The sequence below is a fragment of the Varanus komodoensis genome, unplaced genomic scaffold, assembly GCF_004798865.1.
Source record: "Varanus komodoensis strain SLA01 unplaced genomic scaffold, ASM479886v1 scaffold37, whole genome shotgun sequence".
NCBI classification, from domain to species: domain Eukaryota; kingdom Metazoa; phylum Chordata; class Lepidosauria; order Squamata; family Varanidae; genus Varanus; species Varanus komodoensis.
In genome coordinates this window covers 8,009,894-8,023,767 of record NW_025335889.1, presented here as the reverse complement: position 1 = coordinate 8,023,767, position 13,874 = coordinate 8,009,894, and the positions used below count along the sequence as shown (strand labels likewise).

General features: G+C 38.8%; 1 protein-coding gene across 1 annotated transcript in view; it reads right to left on the bottom strand.

The window, feature by feature from the left end:
* The window catches only part of PTPRT (protein tyrosine phosphatase receptor type T), a 530,461-nt gene extending 520,167 nt beyond the window's left edge, over positions 1 to 10,294 (bottom strand). The window contains exon 1 of the mRNA XM_044440227.1: positions 10,249 to 10,294. Within this exon, the coding sequence (XP_044296162.1) occupies positions 10,249 to 10,294 (46 nt within the window). The remainder of the gene's footprint in view (positions 1 to 10,248) is intronic.
* Between the last annotated feature and the right edge of the window lie 3,580 nt (positions 10,295 to 13,874).

Genomic DNA, 13,874 nt, shown 5'->3' with positions numbered 1-13,874 from the left:
CATTTGTCAGAACAACTCAGTACTGTGTTGTAATATTCAGAATAGTATTAATTAATAAAAAGCATTAATATTTAGCTCACACATCCAGGATTAACATTTTTTCTACAGGGAGTTTATCTACAAAGAAGTGCTCTGTTATTTCCTACAAAAGAGACATATTTGATTCCATTACATTATGTCATTCATTTTATACTTTAGGAACATGTGACAAACGTACGCTTTTTAAAAAATATAACAAACTTTTAGAGTAAAAATGTTTGAATTTTGGTTTTGAAAGTTTCATACTAATGGAATGCCTTCTCTATATCTTTATATTGTTTATTTGACTGTCAATAGCTTCCAAGTGCTCTGAGTTTCTGGAATAACCAGGTTTGGGAGATAATGGGGATATCCAGCAAGGGACAAAACTTTCTTTCTTGGTATATGGGTCCAATATATCTAGGGCAAAAGAGACCAAAAGATGGAGAGGGGTTATAGCTATGGAAATGTTGTCTAGAAAAAGAGGAAGGCAGAGAATCATACTAGTAATATGAAAGAGTAATAAAGAACAATATTACCAGACACATGAACCTCAGAATTATTTTCAGACCTGAGACACAGCAAGGTAAGAGAAAAAGAATATTGACTGCCACACTACAAGATTGTTGTAGGATTCAAAACTAAGGGACCAGAAACTTGAAGACTCATAATATCCTGGAGTCAAGATGGGTTAAAAGAAAGGAAACAGTTTAGTTTTGGCCACTGAACAAAAGATCCAAGAACTTCCTTTGTCTCTCAATTCATCTCCCTGTCTATATATATTAGTATAGTCCAGCATTAAAAAAAAAATAGTTTATTCAAGTAAGAAACAATGGGGCATTTTTCCATCGGGGTCTTGGATTGGCCAATCCAACGATTTGGGTTATTTGCACATATATCTCAGACATACCAATGAACAGCTTTAAATTGATAAGAGGAAGCAGGTATGACCCATGGCTGCTTTCCCTGTTTGGCATTCCAAGGAGTTAATGTCATTCCTAGCAGCTCCCAGGTGACATCTCCTGGCACTAAATGGACTCTTCAGCCATTGAGCATCTGCATGCACCAAAAAGTGAGCACATCTGGAGTTTAACTATATGCATGTTCTAGATGGGTAGGCAGGTCAGTCTGTTGCAGCAAAACCAGTGAAGAGTATTTTGTTGCAAGACTGTTGAATATGCAGGATGCAGACTCAGAAAAAAAAATGATTGAATATACAAGATGTAGACACAAACTATAAAATTCTGGAAAGGACTCAACACCTTCTTAGGAAGAATATATGTAGTATTATGTTTGCACAGAGCAACTTTACCAATTATCAGACAGTTTATGCTGAGGAAGCTAAAATGGAAACTTTAGTGGGGAAACTAAAATGGAAATACACAGCTATGGGCTTGGTATACTTTCAATTATATTAGAGAAAGTTTGCTGCTTTAGAGAGTTTTCCTGCTTGATTCACCAACAGTGGAGCACAAGTTAAAATAAACAATAAACCTTTTTTATAGCAACACAAAACAAACCTTCAGAGTCCACATCCTATAAACTTTACCGAGGTTTCAGTCCCAATAAATTAAATGGACAGGATTATGAAGGCCAGCACCAAGTTTCAAGGTAAAAGCAAAATGGGAGCTAGAAGCAGGGTCATATAGTCTACTGCTTAACTACAAGATAGTGTCCTAGTGAATGTCTGTGGGTGGAGGGGGAGGGGGTCTCTGTAGTATAATATCTCTATTACCAGCTACTCTTTGCTGCTGCTGCTCTTTTCACCAAAAGAACCCCTGCAGTTTTGACATGCCTAGATTTCCATATAAATACAATACACACCAAGCTTCTTGCCTTTGACAGTAGCTTTTCATCAGAAGTGGAGTGCCTAGAGCTCTTTACCATTCTACCTATCTCTGCAGTAGAACTCCATAAGCTGAAATTGTCAATATTTTTTTCTTTAGTTGCATTCATTCCCAGAGGGCCAGAAGACCCTCCTTCAGCCAAGTTTCCTAACTGTTCAATTCCCACAAGATGGCCACCAGCCTCCGGAGCTGCAGACATGTTGGTCAAGGGCGAACCACGCAGCTGGTAAGAACCGCCAGACCCCAATAGCCTGCTCTTAATGGGGTAAGCTGGCTGGAATCAGGATCCCACCATTCTTAGATTTCCTTGCCTGAGCATCTCCCAAGTTATCAGCCTCTTCTTCCAAGACAGCAGCACCAGGAATGGGGGAAAGCATGATGGCTAAATCTTCATCCAGCCAGCCAGCCATTTATTCTGTACCTATAGGTATCACAAGGTGAGTATCGATTGTACTGAAGGTGTGCCTAACCTGCACAGATGTGCAAGGGCCAGAAGTAGGTACTACTTTGTCAGGCAATCAAGTGAATAAAGCAAAGAGAACTTACAAGAGGCGTGTGTGCAGCCAGACATGGCAGAAGGTTGATCTTGCCAACATACTGTGCTATGGATCCTAGATGAGATATACAGCAAGGATGTTGAGAAGCTAACTGTGCCTCATTATTTTCCCCCTTCTGGGAGAGCAAAAGAAGCCAGACAACAGCAGCATAGAGCCAATGTGCCACTCTTTCCATGTCTTTTCCTGAGGCATTCCTAGCTGAATCATATACCAGTAGAGTTGGAAGGGGCCAAGAAAGGCCATTGGATCTAGCCCCCTGCTACTGCAGGATGCCAAGTTACACCATCCCCCTTAGATGACTGTCCAGTGGCGTCTTGAATGCCTCTAGTATGGGAGACCCACAATGGTTCCATTATCATACTGCTCTGACAGTGAGGAAATTCTTCCTGGAATCCATTATTCTATGACCTACACTCTGGGATGATTGAGAGAAGATCTTGTCCTTCCTCTTTGTGACAGCCTTTCAAGTTCTTGTAGAGTGACATAATATGAGCCTTCAATGTTTTCTTCTCAAGGCTGAACATGCCTGGTTCTTTGAATCTCTCCTCATAGGGCTTTGTTTCCAGTCCCTGGATCACCCTTGTGCATTAAATTTTCACAACATAGTGGCAAGGCAGTCTGGGCTGGCTTTTGTATGCCCATAAAAATTCAACAGGACAAACAAAGATAGTGTGGAAAAGAAAAGCACAGAAAATAAAGCAAGGATACATAAACTGTTGAGATATTATATGAGAATCTGCATTATACCTCTGTCAGTATGACTTAATATAAAAAACACAGAAGCTTTAGGACTTGCCTTGCAAGATCAATTCTAAAGTCTTATTTTTAATAGTTTCCAAAGCCTAGGATTAATTAGATATAAAAGACACATTTATTTTAGAACCAGTAATCCTAATCACCATAAGCATCAACTGTATCCTTGCAGCTTAAGTTAAGCATATTTATACATGAGACAGGCACACTCTAGTGTTAATTTCCATACAAATAATCATACTAACCAATTATCATTTAATAATACATAATAAACACAAAATTCAGGATGACACATTACTTTAAATAAGGTGCTACCAAACACTAGAACACTGCAAGTCGGTATAAAATATATTGAGTTTGAATAAGTTATAGGTTGTAACTATTTATTTGTTTCAGAGTCATTAATCCTCCACTACACTTGTTAAAACAGTGAGGGGTAGGGATAGGAAAAATGAACACAGGACTTCCTTCCTATGTTAATACAGCTTACAGGTATCAATGTTGCCTGGAAGCAGATACCTAACTTTTTTATGATGGTAAGAAAATATACTTATGTTGTCCTGGGTGATTGCTTCATGGACATTGATACCAAATGGATGTTGCTAGACTGAGCACTATATATCCCATGCTTCCCTAGCTGAGTGGTAACTGGAGGAGACCTTCTGCATGTTGGGATGGTCTTCACATGCTGGTGAGCTAGTTTACCAATACATTTTAAAAGGCTGATTTTATTAATTTATTTTAATCATGGTTTCATAATTGCTTGATGGTGCAGTTGAGTTAGCTGTTTAGTATTCTTACTGTACACTGCCTTGGTGCGTACAACATGGAAAAATAAATATGACAAGCTATATCAAGACAATTTTGTTTTGCTTGTTTTGTTTTGTTTCCCAAATGAGTGGCAAGAACAGATTTCATAAACATATTTTTAACGTGGAACAATTCAGTATAAAATAGCCAACTCCTGTCACAAATATAAATGTGTTACAGTTCCAGTTTATAAATTGTGGCTTGTTTTCCAGAGTAAAATAAACATTGTGCTTCACCATTTTGGGAACCTATTTTCTTTCTCTTTGCTCTTTTTGTTAAGCTTTTGAGTAAAAGTACTGGTACTTGGCTGCTTCCATGTGCTCTGTCACAAAATCTGAAGTTTCTACTTCACTGCAACAGACACTGTGAGTAAAACCTAAGAAGGAAGTTGGCAGTGTAAAGATGCAGCCTGCAATTCTTTTGGCACTTGAGAAAACAGAAAGCACAAATGAACAGTAATACCACAGACTAGGACCAGTCTGAGACATTTTGCTGCCTGAAGTGAGGGACAGGATGGCAGCCTGCACAGAAGTCATCAGAAGCCAACTGGCCTGGTTGTTCACTTTCCTTTTTAACTGGGACAGCTTGCTCCACTGCACTTCAGGGTAGCAACTTAACTTCGAAGATTCAGAGTAGGCTGTACAGTGGCCAAAACTGTCTGGTTCTAGCACCTGCCATCATGACCTGCCCGTTCAGCATCTGCTGGATTTCTGGGCATATTTTGCAAAGTCAACTCCATGGTGTGCCCTGTGCAAAGCAGTTACACAGAACAATTCTCACTTGATGAGGCTTCCAAGTCTGCAGAGACTCTCCTGTTCAGTCAACTTTTCTATTTACAAATACACAGCTGGGGATCTTAGATTTAAAATATATGATCCACGGCACATACACTGAGTCCCAGCTGTTCTGTTCTCCAAGGCTGACTATTAAAAGCAAGGACAGCAGGTGGGAGAAAGAAAAAGAAATATACACCTTGTAGTATTAACAGCAGCAGCAAAAACATCTAATGCTGCTATAGAGGAATCTTTTAAAAATTTAAAGTGCAGGAGAAGCAAATGTAAAAAGAATGAAAGAACAAACGAACAAGTTTGTTGAAACCATTTACATTGTTAACAGCTATAAAAAAATGCAGCAATTTAGATTCTTGTCTTGTTCAATATAATATGCGGAAATCCAGCCACTCTATTCCTCCCATCTCTTCCCACCATGTTTCTAGTTCTCTCTGCCACAATCACATCATTTAACCATATTGGCAAGAGTCATAAAAATAGACCCTTGCCCTTCGTCCATCACAAGGCATTGTTCTGCTGAGTTTGAACTTCGTAATTGTCCCTAGCCAACTGTGGCTGCCAACAAATCACTGGTAATCTAAAGCCCTGACCATCAAGCTAATTTTGGCCATGTTTCACTGTTTAAATGCCTTTGTTCAGATGGTTAAGACATTTGAAACTTCTTTCACCTATCGCTGTAGGAGTGGAAAACAACCAGCCAACCAACCACTGGGTGTGAGATGCATGATTTTGAGTTCACTTGAAACATAAGGAAACTAAAACCATATTGATCAATTCATAGAGCATCCTGCTAAGACAGGTACTGTCTGCTTTTTAAAAACAGAATCCTTTCTCCTCTGAAAATTGTCCATTAATTATCATTAATAAAAGGTAAACCTACTTTTTCAAAAACCTAAAAAACCCCCAAGATTCAATGCAGCCAGGGAGGAAATAAAATGGTTTAAAATTAGAGATGAGAGACAATTCGCTTATTTTCCCAACTAATATTCATACTGGAATGTAGGTATCTTTTGGATTGCTCAGTTTTTTCAATGTTTGATACAGTTCTGGTTTGAAGCAATGCATGCAAAAATTAATATAGTTAGAGAAAAATGTCTATAGTCTGCATGGGAAGCTAGAGGAGCAATAATAAGCCAGTAAACACTCTGAAGAAGGGGGATTAAATAACTGGACAGAACAGTGAACTATAACATGTGACTATTCATTCAGCTTCCAAACAAAAGTGATGCACACTTGAAGTTAGAACCTTGTGCTTTTCAAATTGCAGAAAATAACAGTAAGGCTAAAAAATCTGAACTTGCATGCAGTGCAACAATTTGAAAAATTAGACCAGCTTTTGCAAATCAATAAGCTGAACAAGAATGTCACTTTCAAGTAAACTGGAGCAATCTGTAAAATAATAGGAAATATTTTGCACATCGCCAGATAATTTCCTATGTCAGAAGTCTCTCTTTCCTTGAGAAATTGAAGCCAGCAGTGAGATTGTGCATCATTTCCCATGATACAGAAAAGTATTTTCCCGCATGTGTAACTTAAAATTCCAGTTCATGTTAGGTTAGTGAAAATTGAAACACCATTCCGAATGTGTGATCTAATAGCAAAAATGTGTAGTGAGAATCCAATTACAAGCACTTTATTCCCTGTACATGAGCATATGGTGTAATACTGTGGCTTCAGATGCAAGTTCATGGATCATTAGGAGTTATAGAAGATGAAAACTTCTCATACTCTCTTTTTCCAATTTAGTAATGTTGTAAAATATCAAACTGTAGGTGTTCTTTCTTTTTAAATATGCATAACCCAAAGTGTGATTGCTACTGGTTTCAGAATTCTAAAGATAGTACAAGTCAATGGTAATGCTTGTAAGCATAGTTACCCTGTGTCATAATTTTCCCCTAAGAATATTAGTGTAAATATAACTCAACAATTAATTGCACTTTTTGCCCTTGTAGATTTGTACTTGCGACAAAGAAATTTGTGCCATCAGTTAATTACCCAAATTACTCTAGCTAGGATACCTCTACCAAGAAGGATATCCAGATATATTAAGATATCTTATATCTTCTGTTCCAGGCTCTCCTCAGAAGATACGAGTGTGGCTTGAAATAGTCACACATTATCTTCATTTCTGAGGAAACCCTGGAAGGCCTAATCTTACAAATATTTTAAACATGTTCTCCCAGAGAGAGAAAATTAAATAGTCCAGAAATGTTGTTCATTGTTGGTGGAATAAGGAGTCTTTTGCCCCAAAATGTACTTACATAGTATGATACAACATAACAGCAGCCCTACAACCATATGGTATTGCTTCACCCATTTCTATTCCCATTCTGTGGTATTTGCTTTAGCTTTCAAGAGACTATGATCTACAGAGACAGAGGTCAGATTCTTCTGAAATAAGTCTCCATTTATCACTAGGCTTTCTCAGTCATGAATATTTCTATCGAACTTGTGGTTAAATGCATAGCTAGATTAGCCACTAGGCTAAGGTGGATCTAACATCTGGTGGGGTAAGAAAGAGCAAGTATCTTCCTTGAAAAAAGCCCAAGGAAGACATGGCCCACTCTGCCTATAAATGAGCCTTCAAAGGTTGTTGAATCAGATTCTGAGTCAGAAAAAGAGGTGGGACCAGAACTGCAGCTGAAATGTTAAATTCAGTAGACCTGGATATAAGCCACACATTTGCTAAGAATCAGACAATTTCCAGTTCTGTGAGGTTTAGTAAGCATACTAATGGAGTGGGGGGAGATTGAGAGATTCACACCATGAGTCCAAGGATTTTGTGTCAAATTCAGAGGGTGCTCCATTTGAAAAGGGACTGGTCCTACAACAGGAGGACCAACCTTGTTCTTTTAAGTTTAGAAGGGTAAAGGGGTAGTTTAGAATCAACTTCTTAACATTAAGCCACATTTCCTTAATGGATAGTATTCTGACTTTAGTTCTTTTGTTATCCATTTTGGCAATCTCTTCTTTTGCACTAGAAAGCTAGCCACTTGGTCAAATTTACAATAAATTCTGTAGTTAAAAAGGAGGAGGAGGAGGAGGACACCCAAGATGTTCTGGCACAATCCAATTATTTAGTGATAAATAGGCAATAGTTCTGTGAAAACTTAGCTTCTTTATTTTCTTTAGGAATGAATTGTTACTACCATTCCATGTGTTTCATCAAAGAGTGAAGCGACAACTCTAAACCTGAACAGGAGAAATGCATGAGTAGAAGAACCTGCCCATAGCCATTTGTCCCTCTACTTTGTAGCATCTGTCATCCTCAATTCATGGAAAATGACATTCTGAAGATGAATACATCTGCTATCCACAGAGGGTCTTTATGTGAGGAATAACTCTTGTGAGCAAGGCTGTCCTCTTCAGTTGGTCCCCCTCCACGAGCTGATGGCAAAAAACCCAACAAAGGAGAGAGGTAGTGTTGAAGTACTTCTTATCCTCACGTCTTTTCCCTATTTGATTTAGAAAACTAGAACAGGATTTACATCAAGTGCAAAACCAGCAGTCATTCTGGTAGCAGCATATCCGGCAACAGTTCCCAAGTTTCCTTCACAGCACTTAAGAGTTGTTCTAAAGCCATACACATGCCACAATTGTAACTCAATCTTTGTTTGCTTTACAGTTCCAAGATATCTTGCTGAAAGGTGATGTCCATATTCATACAGAAGGTTCCAGCATATTATATACCAGTTCAACTGGTCAACAGTTGAACAAAAGCTGAGAATTGGGTCCCATTTCAAATACGGATTATAAATAACTGTGGTAAGTTCTAAGATAATTTTTTGTCCCTGCAAGTGAATAAATTGGGTGGTGTCTTAGTAACAGTGATGCAGAACTGGTTAAGATAGGTAAAAATGAATCTTCCTAGTACTGACCCATTTTTTAATCTATGAATTATAACCATGGTGATGAAAACAATCGACCTGGCAAGATCAGGAATGCCTGATTGCCCCCTTTCTGGGGGAAAGCTGCTTTGCTGCCCCAATGATTTATTCTGTACAATTGTTTTGCAAGCATAGTGGCTTTGAAGTGCAACAGGAGGAGGCTGGGAAAAATGCAGTCTCTAAAACATCTGTGGCTGTGATGGTGACCATGCAACCCAATATCTAAGAGTGTGGTTCACTCACTGAGAGGGCAGCATTCATGTTTGAACAGACAGCAGTGAGCAGTGACACTACTGTGACAGGAGTCATAGTGAGAGACCATTGGTAGTAATGAAGAGTACAAAACATACAGTCTAGATAACAGGTCAGAAGACAAGATGATTGGGAGAACAGAAATAGGATAGGGGATGGGAGCTTAGAAAGTTTGCATAAGCAAACTTATTATTGCTATTATACTTTTCTCTTGAGAGAAAAATCCTAGAAATTGGGCAAGAGTCAATGTTGCAGCATGACGAGGTCAAAGATGGACTCATGTGGTAGCGGCTACTGTAACTTCTGGTACATGCTTGCACCACAACATCCCAGGTGTCAGAGAACATGGGAAATATAATTCCCGATACTCACAACAGCATATCATGAACAGGATAATTCAGGAGAGTTTCAGCCATCTAAAATCACCAGTCTCTGTGGAAATCCTGGGTATAATACAGGACATAAACAGTCTTCTTGTCATTTCTGCAGCTGTACCAGGTAGGTGTACATAATAAAGGACGCAACTGTGGTAGAACACTCAGTTTAGCGCCTTCCAGAGTAGATATTTTCATACTTCACATCTGAATCGCATAATGAACTGTTTGTGATTAAATCATATAATGCCACTGCTCTTTACAGTGGTAACCCCATGTTCTTGTGCCACAGGGAGAACTAACAAAAAATTATCAATGAAGTACACTTTTGCCCACCTAGATTCCAGCAACCATCCAACTTGGCCAGCAGGGTGCCATTCATGTTAGATTGTTCTTTCTTTTGCTCTTTTCAGTAGATTCTTATAAGTTTTATAAAAACTGTTTTAAAACTAGTTGGCTAAAGGAGGAGCATGAAAATTAATTGGTCCTGGTACCTACGACTCTTTTTAAAAAGCCTCTTCCATTCCAGAACAGAAAAGTGCTTATGGCACTGTCTGTAAAAAATGGAATAAAAAATTGACACTTTAAAAAATGAAAGTAGGACAAAATGTCTAGTGGGTCATCCTTTTTTACGCTGCTATTCAAACCATTACATGTGCTTCTAGGTATTTGATTGTTTTCCTTAAACTACCTCAGCAATATGAGGAGTAATAAGTCCTATATCAGTACAATGAAGAACAGAAGTACACCATGAGGTATGCAAACATAGCGATGCTGCCAAAGGGAATGTGCCAATGCAGTGCCTTGGCTCCCACAATTACTTCCCCAGTAGATTCCCCCTTGGAGTTACTTTATTACTGTAATAAAACTGTGTAATAATTATGTTGATGAGAACCATTTAAAAGGAAGCCGAGGACTGAGTGCAATTTTAACTGCTGAGCCTGTGACAGGTACATTACGTCCATCATTTTCAAACTGCTGAAGACCCAAATGAGTTTCAGCCATAACTCATAATGCCAGCCCCACAAACATAAGGATTGAGGTGACGTAGGTTGCAGGGATGATAAAATGTGTTTGGCTGTCTACCTCTGACCAACTTCCTGTCTGCACAACAGCTGTACCATAGCTACTGCTTAATGCCCTCAGCTAAAAGCTCCTCATGTTTTCTTCTATGCAATCCATTTCACAAACAGCAGGAGCAAAGTGAAGGAATGTGTCATATGGTTAAGAAATTGAACCATAGCCTCAAGATCCTCAGGTGTTCTTAATATGAATAATTTCACTTTCATAACATATTTAGAGTAGAAATAAAGCCTTTTCAGTTTAAGAATGTCTAGAATGGTGGAATGCATGCAGATGTAACTTCCTTAACTATATAATTGGTGCACAAAAATAACTGATAAGCCGAGGGTTTAATGAAAAGGCCTGAAGGAAGCTAAGCTGATGAGAAAGCTCTAAGCATTCCTTAACATAAGCATCTCACTGAAATGAACCTCATTCGTGCTGCTGTGGAAAAATTAATTCACCTATTATAATAAACACAGATTACTGCACTTTAATCAATCCTTTTCTGTAGGTTGCCATGACTAAGGAGAAGCTCAGGCCACAGGTAAAGCACTGCCCATGTAAGCATTTCATGAAGTTTTCACCTTGTTGCTCCTATACACACCAGACTATTTGTGTGCCACAGGTCAGCAGTGTTTGGCTCCAACTCCTTTTAAAAATTCAAGTGGAAATTTGTACTTTGAAAAGGAAATATATTTCAGAAGAAAATCAGGCTGTGCCACATGTTGCAGTCAGAACTTTTCCAGCACATTCTAAGCCACTTTCAGAGATCCCTGCTCCAGCTACTTCTGCTGAGATTATGCTACCTTTGCACGCTTAACTCGGAGTGCACACTCAGTCTGATTGCTCCTTTATAGCAGAGATGGGAAAACTATGCTCTTTTGGCTATACTTGTACAGTGACTTACATCAGACCTAGCCTTCTTAACCGATGGTGAAAGGTAATGGAGATTACAGTGCAACATCTGGAAGGCCAAAAATGTCCCTGCTAGGATTATAGGAATGACTAAACCTACTTATTTCATTCTAAAGTTTCAATAACAATACCAAACATTTCATTTGTAGTTTAGTCATAATTCTGGAGTGCAATTGCAGAGGGGCAGAATAGCATCAGTTTATTTTTGCTGATGAGAGTTAATTTGGTATGTGGGCAGCCATCGCTTTGCCATAGCAGCAAGTGTTGACAACACTCCTGGTCTACTCTGGGACTATTCCTTGAACAGCATCACTGGGGAAAGAATGACATGGCTTAGCATTCTACCAGGAGCACAACTGTTGTAGAGAATGTGGAATAGCTGCTCTTGCTACCCTTGTGGAGTAGCCATTCTCCACCAGAATGACGGCTGTAGGATGATGCTATCTTGTGACATGGCATTCTTCCACAGAGACATCGTGTGGCCTGATGGAAAAAGAATAGCTTCAGAGCAGAACTGAAATGCTGCCACTTGCCTCAGTCGCAATATGGTAAAGAAAAATGGCAGAAAATTCTTATGCTACATGGCACTGAAAAGGTAAGCACAATCACTCATAATTACCTTGACCTTCACTGCCCCACCTCCAAAACTAGTTGCATAAACATAAATCTTTCCAGTTTAATGGATAGAAAATGGGGCCACTGAAAATGCGTGACACTTCAACTCAGCTCTAAAATAATCTGCTGTGCTCATCTTACTGCTTTTAGCTCCTTTAAATGAAAATTAAATTAAATTTGTGGTTATGAACTTGCAACCAAAGAAAGCTTTAACAGAAAAGAGCATACACCAATATGTCAGGGATTAATGAAAAGTTCAAAACTGAGTTTCAGGAAAAGTAGAGAATTATTTCAGATGCATAAAACAAAGCTACTTTAAAAAGGAAAATGAAAGAACTCTCATTATTCTTACCAAAATGTTTAGAATATCTTGCTGCAGCTGAAGTGGCACTGGGACTACGGCCCAGATGCAGTTCCACAGAAAGGCAAGTAGATGATTTCAGAGGGAATTAAGTAGAAAGCCCTGTTTGTGTTTGAACAATGAATTGAAAATATCATTGAATCAGCTAGGACATACTGCTTTTTGTGTCTTCTGTTGTCTATTGGGCAAAACCATTCAACAGCAAATACTGCTTCAGTGCAACAGGAGGAAAACCAATGTTTTTGTTTGAGGGCTGCCACAGTGGCACAGGAAGTTAAGTTCCCCTTTCAAAAACCTATACTAACATTTGTTAACTCTGAGAGTTTCAGTTTTGGGCGATATAAAAGTGCAATAAATATTTTACAGGCATAAAATGATGGATTGCTTACTTGCAACTGTAGTCCTCTGAATGGTTACCTCCACATTCATTTAGGCAGGAGGACACATATACCCCACTGTGTATATGTAGAGGAGTGTTCCTACCTTTATTCCTAGTTTCTTTGAGGATGGCACAGTGACTATGCCAGATCAAAATGTAGTCACATTGCATGAACACAGACAGAATGTGTAATATGGTGATTCAAATGAAAAGACAACACAATCTTAGGCAGAAAGGTTCAGTTTGGTCTGAGTACTGCCTTCACCTTATACAGAATGGTGAAAAGAAGATCAAACCTATCAACTGGGAGTTCAGTTGCTTGCCATTCAGATGTTATGGTGGAAAGGAAGAGCACTTCAAGGATGAGTACTCTAAGGCATGACATGGAAAGGGAGCTGAATGGTTTGAGCACCAGTGTAGTCATTACTGTGGACAGATTCCAGGTAGGAATTGGCCAAGAGACTGGTGGGTATAAGGTCTTCAGATACTTGAGAAAGTTCTGAACCTTTGTATCAGAGATCCCTGAATACTACAGGATACAGTGCTGGCAAATAAAGTTCAGAGAGATTTAAGTTTTTTGTCACAAAGTTTTAATATAAACTTGACAATGTAGAGAAGAAAACATGCAAAGAGATCAACTGAAACAGATCAAATGCAACTGAAATACCTGCCATTTGTTGGCACAGAATCAGTGGATGCTGGTTTCTAAGCCACTTCTATTTTTTTTTTTTTTCCAGTTTCCAGAAGAAGAGGCAAAAAGGGTGAATTCTCCAAACTGTCAATCAGAAAGAAGTTCTGTGGGGCGGGGGCGGCATGCAGAATGAGGTAGCTTTATTTTGAATGTGATTATGTATTACTATGGTCATTCTCTAGTGGGGCAGACATAAGGACAGGGTTTTGAAAAAGTAAAGTACAACTATCTGGTTGAATTCAGTATATATTTTCCAAAACATATATAATATTTAACTTTAGACATTTAATGCATATTTTATAACTTCGTGATTTGTTGGCTGGATAGTTTGGATATACTCAGTTGGTACACTCAGTTATCACAGGATTTTTATTTGGTGGCGCCTGGTCACCCTGTGTTTGGTGACTGGGTTGAAAATGCTAGTAGATCTCATAACAATAAGTTCTCTCAAGTTGCAAGAAACCAGAATAACTTTCAGAGGTACGGTGAAGGTGCAGGACCGGGAAGGGGTAGAAAGGAAGTACTTTCCTCTTGTTTTCTGAATGTTTGTAATAAGCAA